Genomic DNA, 16,560 nt, shown 5'->3' with positions numbered 1-16,560 from the left:
CTGTGTGAGGGTAGCTCACATAGGCCTATGCAGAGTTTAGAAAGGGGAAAGACAAAAAAAGAAATTGGTTGTGACATTCTGATTTTATATATAGGTTATATGTGGTTGTGACAGATAGGCAGGGGTTATTTGCATGTACATGACATACGATTAGACACACACACACACACACACACACACACACACACACACACACACACACTACCACCAACACCATCAAGGGCCACTGGAAATTTTAAAAGTTTGGTCCGAGCGAACGCCTGCTGTTCCACCCATTCTAAAAACCAGTTTTCGCTTTGTCATTATGGGGTAATGTGCGTAGATTGATGAGGAAAAAAATGTATTTAATCAATTTTAGAATAAGGTTGTAATGTAACAAAATGTGGAAAAAGGGAAGGGGTCTGAATACTTTCCGAATGCACTGTATACAGTATACTGAAACTAGCTTTCCATTACTCTTATGAGTGAGCATTCCTCATCTGTGTTTTATCTCAAGCACATCATATATCATTACTCACGGGAATTTTTTTGTACCTGAAAATAAAATAGGATGAATTATTACAACAATGACGTCATTCTAGATGATAAAGGTAGGGAAACTCGGATTCCCACACTCACTGACACAACCTCCTTAGACATACACCTTTGTAGAGAGTAGGCGTGTGAGCCTGAAGTAGAGTGTCAGTTTTCTCACAACTCTCTCTCCACAGACTAGCCTTTGAGGTGGAAGTCTCGTTTATGGAGTCATTTATGGAACATTCCTTACACCTCCCCGACCTCACCCACTCACCTCCTTACGCCCCTACTCCTTTCCCCTCACCACCTCACCCCCTCTCACTCTCACCTCTTCTTTCCCCTTCACCTATAACTAACTAAACCTGCAGCGTTTAAACAAGCAGTGTGCTGAGAACCTTAAGCCCCTGCCTGCAGAGGAATGTGGGTAATGTCTGCTAAGGGCTGTGGCTCTCAGCCAGAGAGACTACAGGCCCAGTGACGGTTCACCTCTCTCTCTAGCCTGGCCTGCCTGACCGCTCTCTCTCTCTGTGGAGACCGGGAAGGGGGGCGGGGTTCAAGCTGAGTGTCCATTGTTTTACACCAGGGAAGGGAGAGGGAGTGCGAGGGGGTTGGGACTGAGAATGAGTTTCCAATTGTGTCTGAGACATTCTCTGTGCTGTTTTCACGCTCACCTGCAGGAGCCGATCTGTTCCTTCCAAAGTCAGTACAGTACTACAGAAATACAGGCCAAGGAAGCCGCAACAACTAGTGCCCTTCACGCCACCTGACCAGAAGCTGTTGGTTAGACAGGGTGCTAGTGGACAGTATAGTTTCTCCTTAACAGACGTGGGCAGTTGGCTCTGAGACTGCAAGAGAACTGGACAGAGAGGCCAGCTGTATGAGTCTTTTCTGACCAGGCTGTGTTGTGGTTGGAGGGTTTGGCTGTTCCGGTGCTCCTAGGTTATTTTTAGGTCGCCTCTGCGTTCTGGGTTTAAATTAGGCATGTCCCTCCATGAACCCAGAAGAAGCCTGCTACAGTATGTGTTGGGTGTGGTAAGGATAAGAGTTGTACACCTTACTCATTACAGATGTTACATACATTTGACCCAGTAGATGACGTTGTAACAGCCTTTCTAGTGACTGGGTGGGCTAGTTAGTTGTATGATATTAGTGTGTAAAAGAATAAGCCACACAGAAGGAGCCATGTAGAAATGTACTAAGAAAAAAGCCTCAGGCAACTAAAATCATATTAGAAATGAACTGCATGCACTTTTCATTGTGGTTGTTAAAGCATTATAGCTCTGCTCTCTGAAAATCGCAGTAATGGGTTCCATTTGTTAGCTGATGCAAGACAACTTTATCAGAAGCAAAAAATGCCACCACTGAGTTAAAACATGAATTCAACCATATTACACATTTATAACTAAATAAACCCAGTAGCCAGCTAGCCTCCCCACAGTCAAACACCAAATGTGTTTTCAGAATGTTTATTGATACCTATACAACAGATTATCTGACACTGCATATGTGGTTGTCAGAACAACAGCATGGGAAGCTGCTGCTGAAATGATTCAATTCCATTCAAATAACTTGATTGACTCGCTGTGATCAGCGCCAGTAGGAGAGAAAGCCAACCCACACCAGTGAATGAGAGTCAGTACCAGAGAGGGGTTTATCCCTGGCTAGAACCCAACCCAGCCTCCAGATGGAACAAGGCTTTAATTTGGGTGTTTTTTATTCAGCTTTTCCTCGTCCAGGCCAAACGTTTACATAACCCAGTCTGTCCTCATATGGTAGAGATGGACCAGAGATGTTATTTGCATGTACACGACACACACTTAGACACACACACACACACACACATACACTACCACCACCACCATCAAGGGCCACTGAAAAGTTTAAAAGGTTGGTCCGAGCGAACGCCTGCTGTTCCACCCATTCATCTGGGCATATGTCAGTCTAAAGTATTAAATGCCTTTGGTCTGTATTTTTAGTTGAGTTGGTCCTGGAGCTCTGGTAAAGCAGCATGTTGCACGGTAGGAAAATAAGAAAGATAGCTTCGCTGTGCTGCATGTTCATTGAGGTAAGTGGCAAGCAGATGTTATGTTGTCTCTTTCGGATGTGTGCGTTTAAGGATTCATATGGATTATTTGATAATGAGTGGAAGTGCTGATCATGTATGCCTACAGTATGTCATTAAGTGCCACACTGACTAAGGAAAGAAAAGTATTAGAGGCAGGAGGAAAGAAAGAAAGAAAGAAAGAAAGAAAGAAAGAAAGAAAGAAAGAAAGAAAGAAAGAAAGAAAGAAAGAAAGAAAGAAAGAAAGAAAGAAAGAAAGAAAGAAAGAAAGAAAGAAAGAAAGAAAGAAAGAAAGAAAGAAAGAAAGAAAGAACTATGGCTTTCACTACATTTGTGTGAATGTAATGATTTATCTCTACTTATTCTAATGTATGCAAGAAGTCAAATGTGGACCACGGAGAAGCCAGTGGAAGGTGTAAGTTGGGAAGAGGCGAAGGAGATGCGATGACGCGAAAGCATAAGAATGGCGCTGCTAAGATCAGAGGTTTGTCTCCTGTGTATACACCATCGTTTGAGGAGTACATACCTACGTCTCCTGATTACAAACCAAGTAATCTCACTTATAGGTCTTCATGCTCTCTTGAGAACCTTGAGAATCTTAAAATGGAGTCAGTCGGCAGTGGTGAGCACTATGAAGTTGAGCCAGTCCAGGATGTAGTGGGCCTACCTGCGGTGGCAGGTGTGGTAGTCTTTCAATGTTTGCCCTGAGAATCCTACCAGAGATGATTTTGGACTGGTAGGAGTGAGATTTTTGGAAAGGGTGGATTCCTGCTTTTTGGCCGACACATATGTTGTGTCAAGCTGGGTAACGGACAAACTGGGAATGGTTACATCTGTGAAAGTTTCAAGAAGTGTAATTGTTTGGATTTTTTATGTATCCGCCTCCCAGAGGAAGCGGGAGATTCGAGTCATGATGCTCGGGGCTCAACCTGTGGTGTGCTTTGCTCTCCGGAGCAGGGCGCTGATAAAAGGGGTGATCAGTGGGGTAGCGTTGAATGTAGAGGTGGATCAAATGAAAATGAAGATTCCTAGTGTTTGTGACTCCCGCTATTTGGTGAGACGTAGACCTGGTGGCAACGGTGAGACTGAGAATACCCTGTCTGTCGTGTTGAGCTTTGACCCAGAGTTTCTACCTGATAAGGTCAGGTTAGGTTAAATTTGCTATTCTGTGAGGGCCTATGTTCCGAACCCGCTACGGTGTTTTAGGTGCCAAGGATTCGGACATGTTGCAGCAGTGTGTAGAAGGGAGATCCCACGATACGCAACACAGCGTCTAGTCTGCCGGTGATTGGAAAAACGACTTTCAATGAGAGCCAAGTGATGGAAAATTTGATAGAAAATAAAGATCTGGTGTGCCTGAAGGATGGCCGAGGGACCAGGATTGATGTAGCCACAGGGAAAGTGTCTGCATTGAACCTCACTCTGGTATCTAGTGCGATGGCAGGAATATGTGAGTGGGAGATATGGGAGGAGTCGACAGTAGGGAGTGATCATTACCCCATAGTATGCACAGTAGGCCGGAGGGAGGAGGAGGTGTCAGTGGATGGAGTAGGCAGGTGGGTGTTTGGAAGGGCAAAGTGGGATCAGTTTCAGGAGCTGAGTGAGCAGGTGATGGCTCGGGTGGATATGAGAGGGGATGTGGATAGTATGAATAACTGGGTGAGAACAGCGTTAGTGGGGGCAGCTACTGAGGCTATACCTAAGAGTTCAGGGAGGAGGAGGAGGAGGAGGAAGCAGTCCCATGGTGGACAGAGGAATGTGGGGCAATGGTGAGGAGTAGGAACAGGGCATTTAGAGTACTGAAAAGGACGGATAACTTCCAACATCTGATTCAGTATAAGTAGGCCCAGGCCCTGGTGAGGAGAACTATCCGTCAGGCAAATAAGTCATGTTGGCCTCGGTTCTGTGACACCATTGGAAGGGCGACACCTGTGGGAGAAGTGTGGGGGATGAATAAGAGGTTGAGTGGGGTCAGAAGGGAGTGGGATTATCCAGTGTTGACAAGTGGGGAGGATGTGGCAGTAACAGATGAGGAGAAGGCAGAGATGATGGCCAAAGCATTTGTCCAAGTGCATAGCTCCGCAAATTTTTCAGAGGAGGGGCAGAGGGGGAGAGAGAGCACGCGAGAAGAGCATCCTGGAGTGCTGGATAGGAGGGAGGATGTAAATGATGCATTGAATGCACCATTTACCATGGCAGAGTTGAAAAGAGCAATAGGTAAGGCTGGGTTAAGTCTTTATCAGGCAGCTACCTGGTGGATAACGGTAAACCACAGGAGAGCGTGATTAGTCCTCTGTTGTTCTCAATCAAGATCAATGATGTTTACTCTCAGGTACAGCCGGATATTGGGAGGTCGTTATTTGCAGATGATGGGGCCTTATGGAAGAGGGGAAGAAATGTGCCATTCATAATCAGGAAGGTACAGGAAGCAATTGATGAGGTAGAGCGGTGGGCATTAATGTGGGGATTCAGGTTCTCTGTAGAGAAAGCTCAAACAGTGTTCTTTACCAGGAGGAAGGTGGGAGATGAGGTATGCTTGAGGTTATATGGGATAAATGTGGAGAGGATGAGAGCCTTCAGGTTCCTTGGGGTGTACTTCGACACTAGACTGACCTAGGCAGAACACATTGAGAGAGTGGTGGGAAAGTGTAAGAAGGTGCTAAATGTGATGCGCTGTCTGACGGGAAAGGAGTGACGGGCTGGGCGTTCCTCATTGAAGACCATGTATCTTGCATTGACCCGATCTGTAATAGACTATGGCAGTATAGCATATTTAAAAAAAAATGCCGTATAGCATATGGTCTAAATGTCATACAGGGGCAAGGACTCAGAATATGTAGTGGGGTGTTTCGGACGTCCCCAGTGGCTGCATTACAGGTGGAGATGGGGGATATGCCATTGCAGATTAGGAGACAGCAGCTGGCAATTAATTATTGGGTCAACCTACAAGGACATGGGGTGTCTCATCCTGCGAAAGGGATTTTACAGGCATGCTGGGAACATCAGCGAAGACAGAACACGAGCTTTGGGTGGGTGAGTAATACCCAGGTGAAGGAGATGGGACTGTATGGAAGGGAGTTTAGTCCAACGGTACTTATTCCTGTAAATCCACCATGGCTACTCCCGCCTCCAGTAGTTGATCTAGAAGTGTTGGAGAGACTACAGAAGGATAGGGAGGGTGTTGATCCATCTGATTTCTTTAAGAGACGTCTGGATACTGTGTATCAGGATTTTGTGGCCATTTACACAGATGGTTCAAAAGATCCAAGGACAGGACGTACTGGGTCAGCATTTGTAGTGCAGGAATGTGGGGTGGAAGTCAGGAAACATATCATCTGGCTGTATATACGGCGGAGCTGATGGCCATACTGTTGGCCTTGCAGTGGGTGGAGGAAGTCGAACAAGACAGAGTAGTTATTTGCTCTGATTCATGTGCAGTGTTAATGAGTCTCCAGTCCTTTAGCTCACGTAGCAGACAAGACCTGTTTTATGAGGTGCTACAAACCCATGGCAGCATTAAACAGATGGGTATACAGATAAGATTTACGTGGGTCCCAGCCCATGTGGGGGTGGAGGGGAACGAGGCAGTAGATGAATTGGCTAAACAAGCACTTAGTAGTGTTGAAGTTTCAATGAGCAAGGCAGAGGCAAAAAGACTGATATATACAGTGATGGTGCAGAGATGGCAGGAGCAGTGGAATAGAGATACTAAGGGAAGGCATTTATTTCAAGTACAGAGGAAAGTCGGGGAGGGGAGGACGGCAGGAAGGGACAGAAGAGAGGAGGCTATTTTGACAAGATTAAGGGTGGGCCAGTTGAATAAGACATTAAATGTGATAGGAAAGCATCCAACAGGAAAGTGTGATTATTGTCAGGAAACAGAGACCGTGGAGCATGTATTGCTACAGTGTGGGCAGTATCAGAGGGAAAGAGAGAGGATGAGATCTAGTATGAGGGAGAAGGGGATACAGGAAATTAGTTTAAAGAGTATACAGTGGCTTGCGAAAGAATTCACCCCCCTTGGCATTTTACCTATTTTGTTGCCTTACAACCTGGAATTAAAATTGATTTTTTGGGGGTTTGTATCATTTGATTTACACAACATGCCTACCACTTTGAAGATGCAAAATAATTTTTTTGGTGACAAATAAGACAAAAAAACAGAAAACTTGAGGGTGCATAACTATTCACCCCCCCCCCCCCCCCCCCCCCCCCCCCAAAGTAAATACTTTGTAGAACCACCTTTTGCAGCAATTACAGCTGCAAGTCTCTTGGGGTATGTCTCTATAAGCTTGGCATTTCTAGCCACTGGGATTTTTGCCCATTCTTCAAGGCAAAACTGCTCCAGCTCCTTCAAGTTGGATGGGTTCCGCTGGTGTACCGCAATCTTTAAGTCATACCACAGATTCTCAATTGGATTGAGGTCTGGGCTTTGACTAGGCCATTCCAAGACATTTACATGTTTCCCCTTAAACCACTCGAGTGTTGCTTTAGCAGTATGCGTAGGGTCATTGTTCTGCTGAAAGGTGAACCGCCGTCCCAGTCTCAAATTTCTGGAAGACTGAAACAGGTTTCCCTCAAGAATTTCCCTGTATTTAGCGCCATCCATCATTCCTTCAATTCTGACCAGTTTCCCAGTCCCTGCCGATGAAAACATCCACACAGCATGATGCTGCCACCACCATTCTTCACTGTGGGGATGGTGTTCTCGGGGTGATGAGAGGTGTTGGGTTTGCGCCAGACATAGCGTTTTCCTTGATGGCCAAAAAGCTCAATTTTAGTCTCATCTGACCAGAGTACCTTCTTCCATATGTTTGGGGAGTCTCATGGCTTTTGGCAAACACCAAACATGTTTGCTTATTTTTTTCTTTAAGCAATGGCTTTTTTCTTGCGACTCTTCCATAAAGCCCAGCTCTGTGGAGAGTACGGCTTAAAGTGGTCCTATGGACAGATACTCCAATCTCCGCTGTGGAGCTTTGCAGCTCCTTCAGGGTTATATTTGGTCTCTTTGTTGCCTCTCTGATTAATGTCCTCCTTGCCTGGTCCATGAGTTTTGGTGGGCAGCCCTCTCTTGGCAGGTTTGTTGTGGTGCCATATTCTTTCAATTTTTTTAATAATGGATTTAATGGTGCTCCGTGGGATGTTCAAAGTTTCAGATATTTTTTTATAACCCAACCCTGATCTGTACTTCTCCACAACTTTTTCCCTGACCTGTTTGGAGAGCTCCTTGGTCTTCATGGTGCCACTTGCTTGGTGGTGCCCCTAGCTTAGTGGTGTTGCAGACTCTGGGGCCTTTCAGAACAGGTGTATATATACTGAGATCATGTGACAGATCATGTGACACTTAGATTGCACACAGGTGGACTTTATTTAACTAATTATGTGACTTATTAAGGTAATTGGTTGCCCCAGATCTTATTTAGGGGCTTCATAGCAAAGGGGGTGAATACATATGCACGCAGAACTTTTCCGTTATTTATTTTTGTACACTTTTTTCAAACAAGTTATTTTTTAAATTTCACTTCACCAATTTGGACTATTTTGTGTATGTCCATTACATGAAATTCAAATAAAAATCAATTTAAATTACAGGTTGTAATGCAACAAAATAGGTAAAACGCCAAGGGGGGTGAATACTTTTGCAAGGCACTGTATTGAGTAGAACGTCATTAGATATAGTCTCAAATAGTTTGTTATCTTTTTGAAGAGCAACTGGGCTGGCAGGTAGGATTTAGTTTCTCCCGGTCTCTGGCCCACACTCCAGTACAGTAGGTGGCGGTAATGCACCATAATGTTGGATGCCAACCGTCGATAAACCCCACTGAAGAAGAAGAAGAAGTAAACCTCATCGAAGAAGAAGCGGCTGAGAAGGGTCCTCAACTGTCATTCGCGGGGATTGGGAAAGTCCTAAGATTGGGAAGCAGGCCGATGGGTGTGAACGGGGAGAGCCTCGTAAATGGCGTCCCTTGAGAAAGCAAGAAACAGATGTATGTCAGGAGAAGTGCAGTATTGTCATAAGGAGACGTATACATGGATGACGGAGGAGGAATGGAGGGAAAAAGAGAGGCAGAGGAGGTCTATGAGAGAGAGGGAGGAAGATTGTGAGCTTGAGTCTGTAAAAAATGGCGGAAAAAAGGGAGAATGTTTGTTATAGAAGAATGGTAGGAAATGTAAGCAAAGTGAGCTGAAGACAGGAGGAGAAATGGAAGTGAATGAGGGTGAAGTATCGGAGGTGGTAGGTGTGGTGAAGTACTCGGAGTCAGAGGCTTGCACAGAGGGTCAGGATAAAGATGAGTCTGTGACAGTAGGAGGGAAGTTTTTGGAAAAAGTGGACCCTTGCCTTTTGGCTGATCCATTTGTGGTTTCAGGATGGGTGAAAAAAGCGTTGGGTATAGTGGAACCGGTGAGGGTAACCAGAAGTGGTCTAGTGATAATTGTTTGTGTTTCTGTTGGGCAGAGGGAGAAGGCGCTCAGAGTTAAACAAATGGGGGAAAGAATTGTGAATTGTTTCGCTCTCAAGAACAGGGCACCATTGAAAGGAGTGATTACTGTGGTAGCAGTAAATATAAAAGTTGACCAACTGAAGGGGAAGATTCCCGGTGTTTGTGATGCTCGTTGTTTGGTGCGACGCAAACAGGGTGGCGAGAGTGGGGAAACAGAAGAGTTATTGTCTGTTCTTTTGAGTTTTAAAGTTGAGTCTTTGCCTGATAAAGTGAAATTAGGATATATAAGTTATCCTGTGCGAGCTTATGTGCCGAGTACATTACGATGTTACAGGTGTCAAACTTATGGGCATGTGGCAGCAGTATGTAGGAGGGAGATTCCAAGGTGTGAGAAGTGTGCAGAAGGGCATGAGACAAAGGAGTGTGAAGCAGTGGGGAAAGTGGTGGTATGTGCTAATTGTAGGGGTGGCCATGGGGCTGGGGATCAGACATGTCCAGTGCGAGAGAAGCAGGTTGAGGTTTCCAGGGTAAGAGTAGAGAAGAAATTGTCATATGCGGAGGCAGTGAAGAAAGTAGAGGAAGAGGGGTCAAGGGGGGGAGTGGTGAGAGTAGGAGATATGTACCAGTACAGTGGGATAGTCAAGCAAGTGATATATGTTTCAGTAAGATTGGATTTTTAGCGTTTATAGCAATGGTTATTAATTGTACTGCAGGGATGGAACGTAAGTCGAAGAAAATTGAGGTAGTGGTGGCAGCTGCAGAGAGATATTTGGGTGTGCGAGACTTGACAGCAGAACAGTTACAGGGAGTGTTAAGTGGTGATGTCCCATCATATCAGGTTGAGGGCATGAGGTAGGAGTGAATATATTTAAATAGTGGAGAAGAGTGGGGTTAATTATTGGTAATAGTTTTGAATTTGTGAGTGTAGTGTTAGATGGTAGGGTATTTCTTTGCTTTGTTTTATTTAATTTTTCAAGGAAAAGAAAAGGGAGTTGTACTCCAGTCTAGTAGGTGGCAGTAATGCAACAAATTGGATGCCAACCGCCCTTAAACCTCATTGAAGAAGAAGAAGAAGAATAAGCAGCGCAGCCATCGGCTCGATAGTTGAAACAGTATGAGGATTGCTTAGGAGTTGGTTGAGAAGTGAACGGAGGATTGGAGTAGTCGAACGTTGGAAAGTATTCGGCTTTTTGCGGTTCACAAAACAAGTTTGCGGAAGTGTAGGCAACTTTATTTTCAAGTTGTTGCTTTGCTGCTGTGGTCTGCTATTAGTTTTCCATTCGTTTTTTGTTGCTGCCAGTTTTGAAGAGATTCGTTACTCCTCAAATGACGTGGACTAGCACCATGAGTAGTGGTTACAGTAGTTTAGAGGAGGACTCCGAAGAGTATTTTTTCACCGCCAGAACTTCGTTCTTCAAGAAACCTTCAGGGAAACCAACCCAGTGCAAGGTACATTAACTTTAATTCATGCCAACGTCTCATTTGGTAGCTACTGTGTTTTGTCATATAAAGTTAGCAAACTGTTGCTAACTAACGTTAACAAGCTACCAGTTTCGCATGCTCTACAGTATTTTCAACGTAGTCAATGTTGGCAGGCAGGCTGGCTAGCCATTTCATGAGCTAACGTTATTCATCAATTATTTGTTTAGGCTAAATCCATAATTTATTGGTTTGCCAGGCTTTATGGTTTAGATTTGAATGGAGCTAATCTGATGGTGGGCAATTATAACCATAATCTGAGTGGCACGTGCAGCTAAATACTTCAGGATAGCCTTTGATAGGATAGCCATTTAGGGGCCCCTAACACTTTTTATTTGAAACTACAGGCAACAATTACAGTGTATAGTTGCATTTTAAACAGTGGAAGAGTTGGTTAATTGGAAACTTGCATGCCAGAGGAGACTTTTAGCCCCTGATTGGGTTAAAGCCCATGACATCCTGACTATGGGGTCTGGAACTCATAATAAGTAGGTCCGTTTGTGCTCATCAATACTGGTCTGTGTCTCAGACTCAAGACTCTGCATATAATGTAACAGTTATTGTCCAGTCACACACACACAACTGCATTCACTAGATGTGAATGTGTGTGTTCTCACACGTGTGTGTTGAGCTTGCAAATTCTGCTCAGCCTGACCTCTCATATTTCTATATGACCTTGACACAGTCATGTTCCATGCCAGGCTGCAGACAATGTGGCCCATGCAAGACACTATGCCATGAAGGGACTTGCCCAGTAAGCATAATGCTGTGTCTGCCCCCACAATGGTGTTATTGTGGGTGAAACGTCACTCAGAGGGTCTCTCATAGTAGCTCCTCTAGTTAACCCACCAGCAGCTCAAATCCTACTGTATAGGGTTCTATTCATCAAGCACCATATGGATGACTTAATGCATTCTTTTAAATGTACTGTACTTCTTTATGGTGCCATCAGTTATGCCACTGCTGCTGGTTTTCAATAGGTTTCATGGGCTTAGATAACTCTCTCCTTCCTTTCCCTCCTGACAGCACCACCACCAACATACAACAACTGGTAGGCTACCAGTTAATGATAAACCTCAGAGGGGCTAGTTAGGGTAGCTAGTTGCTTCTCCTGACTCATTCCATAGCAATGTCTCCTCTTGAGCAATGGTTTATGCCATGTGACGATTTATATTCTCTGTTGGCCTTGGCCCATGTTTAACCAAGAGTGCCTGTTCATTGTGGTGTGTGTCTTTACAAGTCGAAGCTTCAGCTTCAACAGGCCTCAAGTCTTTCGGTTTACCCCTTACCATTATGGACACTCGAAAGGGAAATGGAGGCTCAAAAGGCTCTGACCCTGCCTGGGCTGCTGGGAAACAGCTGCAATAGACACACACACAGTGGTGGCACAGCTTCTGAGTGACAGGGCCTCATAACCCTCCTCAGCTAGTCTTTGTGTCTCCAGAGTAGCTAGCTAATACTGTAGACTACTCAGTAACTCACAGCCCCCTCTCTCTCTGTATACGGGAAGGATAGGGTCCTAATTGGTCTGTAGTGGAGCCATGTCATAGTTATATTGATGTATAGTACATTAATCATAATAGTAGGTATTTAGTAGAAGAGTGTGTATAGTATTAGTTATATTAGGGTTTTAGTAGTGCTGTGTTGGAGCCAGGCAGTGAGTCAGTCGGTTCCAATCTTAACATGGCGGCCGTGTAGGATGAGAGGGCTGCTGTTTGTTTCTCTGCTCCAAAGTCAACAACGGCAGAAGCTTACGTAAGAGAATCACCACGCATTATCTCCTCTGACAGTCTTCCTGTATAAAACTCAATCTACGGGCTGCCTCGGTCACAGAGAGGGCTGTTTGTTGGGTTGAGTGGAGGACAAGTGGTGGCTATCTGTAGTTTGTGTGTTTTGGGTGCTGTACAACAGTAGATGTATTTCAGTCTCTCTCCTTGAGTGCTCTCTGTTTCCAGATGGAGATGGTGGGAGAGGGGTCTGTCCAACAGAGGGTGGGAGAGAAACAGCCTAGTATCGGTCTTCCTCAGACATCAGAAACACTGCTCTGTCCGGACCAGAGGATGCCCCAGATTACTAGAAGGGGATGGAATCACACCCATGGTTTCCAACTGTTTCTGTGGTAGCTACAGATACAGAAGCTGCTTTAGCCTCCCTTCCATTCTCTTCTGGTGGTGGTGGGAGAAGGCCCCTTTTAGTTGGATCTCAGTACTGCAGGCTATATTCCTGTGAGAGGACTTTGATGGCAGCGGCAAGTGTCCCCACACACACTCATGGAGGCTTGGTTTGACTTGTCTATGACATCACCTGACAGCATGGTGTGCAAACCGCATGTCAGGACATTGATCAACCACACAATCCATTAAAACACCCTCCCTCACATTTCTCCCCCTCTTCCACCCCCACCCCTGGTTCCGCAGCTATTGTGTTGCAGTTCCTGAATGTTCTCAGTTTTGTATCCGGTTCTCTGTCTACTGCCACTTTCAGTCCAAGTTATGCATTATTACTGGAGCTGGGACTAACTTCCTTGCCATGTTAGTATTGTGGCAAGGAAACACAACATGAAGAGGATTTAACTTCTTTAGAAAATCAGCCCTAATGTTGAAAACAAACATAATTATGTTGTCATCCAGAGTCACATTTATTTATTTCCCAAGCTATAGCACACAATATTTTACATACAGCAGGTTTTTAAAGGACCAAAGAGTTTGGTCTGGTTCTTTTCATTTTTGCCATGGAAGAAATATTGCGATATTGGTATCGTCCTGGCCCTAATTATCACATTTACCACAGTTCCTCCATTTTGTCCTGCTTGTCATCTTGCTGTAGGAAATGAGAAAATGTAAACAAACATGCAAGTCCAAAATACAAACAACAAACCTGTTCTCCAGACCTGCTCTTCCACCTGTGCTGTACTGTGCTAGCGTTCGCTTAGCACTAGCCTTTGGTGAGAGGAAAGGGTCTGAGTGGAGAGCGTGAAAGAGAAGACCTCCAGGAGCCCCAGCCAATCTCACACTCACACTAGAACCTTCAGTCTGCTGTGAGTTTACATAACGGCAGCCAGACTTCTCCAGACGCCTGTTCCAGAAGGAGAAGTGAGAATGCCTGAGCGTCTCTGTTGTTCAGGGACGGGTGTCCGTTTTTACAGCATACTGACATATCTCTCTTAGCGTGTGTGTGTGTGTGTGTGTGTGTGTGAGAGAGATATGACCCCTCTGACTTGAGTCTTCAAATCTGGAGATGAAGAGAGTTTGGAAGTGGCACACCCAGCCTAGACAAAATGTATGATCTGCTCCAGCGAGAGCGCCAATAGATCTGTGTAATTAACAAGTTAAATATATATAGAGTACTTGATGTCTGCACGGGGAGTGCCTGTGTTTAAACTGACTGGTGCCACTAAATTTGTCCCTTCATCAGCCTTACACAGCCTTTCATGTCTCTTTGTGTGTGTTTCCTTATGACAAGTTGATGGTAGGAGACAGAATAGCATGACTAAGCCTAAGCAGTGGCAGAGGGTGCAGGGCTATGGAGGACTAAAAGTGCCACAATTAAATAAATAAATACACCATTAAATAATTACTTAAATGTGTCATTAATTAATTAAAATTAGAATTAAATACATAAATGTGTAATTAAATGTATCATTAATTAATTCAAATACCGATTCATTTTATGTAAAATACATATATAATTATTTCACTATTTACATTTACATTTCATGATCCTGCATTGCAGTGATTCATGAATTACTTAAAACTGTCAAACTGACCCATCAAAGTCAGTGGGCGGGACTAACGCGAATCTAGTCTGATCCATTGCTTTGGTCTGAAGTAGAGTAGGCCAACCTGGATAGAGACAATGGAGGATCTCTTTGAACTTTCCAGGGAGTTGGTTAGAGACATTTTAAACTTAGCAGAGGATGTAGAAGCAGGACCTGCTGACCCAGAGCATGTAGCTAGTAAAGCAGAGGAACTTATTGAAGGTGAATAGCGCCACCCAGTGTATTGGAATGTGTTCAGTAGCTCTGCATCAATCCATTATCCGGAATTGATTTGTCTTGGCTTGATGCAGAGGGTAACCAATCAGGCGTTAGGTTCCGCCTACCAACTTTTGATGGGTCAGTTTGACAGTTTTAAGTAATTCATGAATCACTGCAATGCAGGATCATGAAATGTAAATGTAAATAGTGAAATAATTATATATGTATTTTACATAAAATGAATCGGTATTTGAATTAATTAATGATACATTTAATTACACATTTATGTATTTAATTCTAATTTTAATTAATTAATGACACATTTAAGTAATTATTTAATGGTGTATTTATTTATTTAATTGTGGCACTTTTAGTCCTCCATACAGGGCACCACTTGAGGTACAGACTGTTTGAAGAAGAGTCCCTGAGGCTTTCATCTGTTTTATATTCACAACATAGCCAACCCTAAACACTGCTCAGCTCGACTCAGCCGTGTGTGCCTTTGCACTGTGTGTGTGTGTGTCCATGGGGCTCTGCGTGTGTGTTTGTGTCAATGGGTGCCATGCAAGCCTGTTTCCTTCCTGCTGCTCTGCTGCAGAAAGGAGAGAATGTCAACTGTTTCTCTGTTTTCATACTTCAGCTAAACAGAGCAAGACCCACACAGCATACTCCACCAATCCAGCCCTCGCAGCTACTGATAAAAAAGGCTGATATGGAAATGTGCTTCTTAGTTTAGAAATGTAAAATGGGGCCTAAGTCATCTAGCCTACATACCAAACAGAGCCATGGTGAAAAAACATCCTGTGCTCTAAAGGTGGGTTTTACTGCAGGGAGTTAGTATGAGTGTAGGCTACTTTATGATCTGGGGCCAGTCTTGCTCTGTTATGTAGCTTTAGCATGACCTGCTTGCACGTTATATAAAGCCCTTTTATAACTGTCTGCTGCTCTGTAAGTGTTCTGTTCCAGAGGAAACTCAATTTGATTGTTTTTGCAACGGCTCCTGTTGCTATCGCAGTCTCAGCACGCACACACGCCCCCCTGGTCAGAGCAGAGCAGGCTCCTTGATAATATGATTACCTTTCAAAGACTGCCTGCGTCATGGAGCAGATGAAGTGTTTGTTAAACACTGGACCCGTGTGTGTGCTCGACTACTCATGCATGCACAGCCACATCAGTCATGGAACGGAAGCACTCGATGCTAGATCAAGGTTCTTACTCATAGGTCGCAGAAGACACCTGGTCTACAGGTGGGTATTACACACTAGGAAGGGCATCCAGGTGGTCTTTTAACTGATGGGAGTCGGCCACCACCCTCTCATCTCCCCTGGCTAGGGTCAGAGATCAACTGGCATAGAGCATAGGGTTGTGGGTCACTATCCTCGAGGATCCCTGGCTGCCATATGCTGTTTCTGGGAGCAGTTAGAGAAATTGGCTGTGGCTGTAATTACTGTACCACCATCACACACACACTACACATGTTATCTGCACACATCATTACAAACTACGCACAAGCTCCACACACACACCATTGCACACTACGTGAGAGCAAGAAAGGGAGGACATGCCAACAGCATAGAATGAATTAGGACTAGTAGCTACTAGCTAGCTACACCCATTGACATGTGTACTTTTAAATGTATACAGTGTATCAGCTGCTCAATCATGTCACTTGTAGGTCCATGTAAGAGGGAGGATAACAGGATGTCTTGGAGAGATGAGATTGAAGCTGCTCAGGCCATTGTTGTGGAAACCCATTCTTTACTGTGGGCCTAATGTGTTTATTGCTTTGTTGATGGGTATCCCAGCACTCCCAATACACACGTGCATGGGTGTTCCAGCCCTCCGAGTATACTGAACACAATGTGCCTAATTCAAGTAAAATTGTATTTGTCACATGCGCCAAATACAACAGGTGTAGACCTTTAATGTGAAATGCTTACTTACAAGTCCTTAACCAACAATGCAGTTTTAAGAAAATATTAACTAAAGTAAAAAAGTTGCACAATAAAATAACTAACAAGGCTATATACAGAGGGTACCGGTACTGAGTCAATATGTGGGGGTACAGGTTAGTCAAGGTAATT

The 16,560-nt window shown here is 44.4% G+C and overlaps 1 protein-coding gene across 2 annotated transcripts in view; it reads left to right on the top strand.

The window, feature by feature from the left end:
• LOC311129602 (ras association domain-containing protein 3-like) overlaps positions 1–16,560 on the top strand; it is a 75,282-nt gene that overhangs the window by 24,752 nt on the left and 33,970 nt on the right. The window contains exon 1 of one of the 2 annotated variants that reach the window (XM_084161946.1): positions 10,068–10,470. The exons of the other annotated variant lie outside the window; for it this stretch is intronic. Within the exon in view, the coding sequence (XP_084018072.1) occupies positions 10,348–10,470 (123 nt within the window). The 5' untranslated portion in view covers positions 10,068–10,347. Of the gene's footprint in view, positions 1–10,067; positions 10,471–16,560 lie in introns of those variants that run through there. 2 annotated transcript variants of the gene reach the window in all.

This window comes from Coregonus lavaretus, assembly GCF_964263955.1.
Source record: "Coregonus lavaretus genome assembly, chromosome: 5".
Taxonomy (NCBI): domain Eukaryota; kingdom Metazoa; phylum Chordata; class Actinopteri; order Salmoniformes; family Salmonidae; genus Coregonus; species Coregonus lavaretus.
Note: the sequence above shows the minus strand (reverse complement) of the source record. Positions and strands in the feature narration are given on the sequence as shown.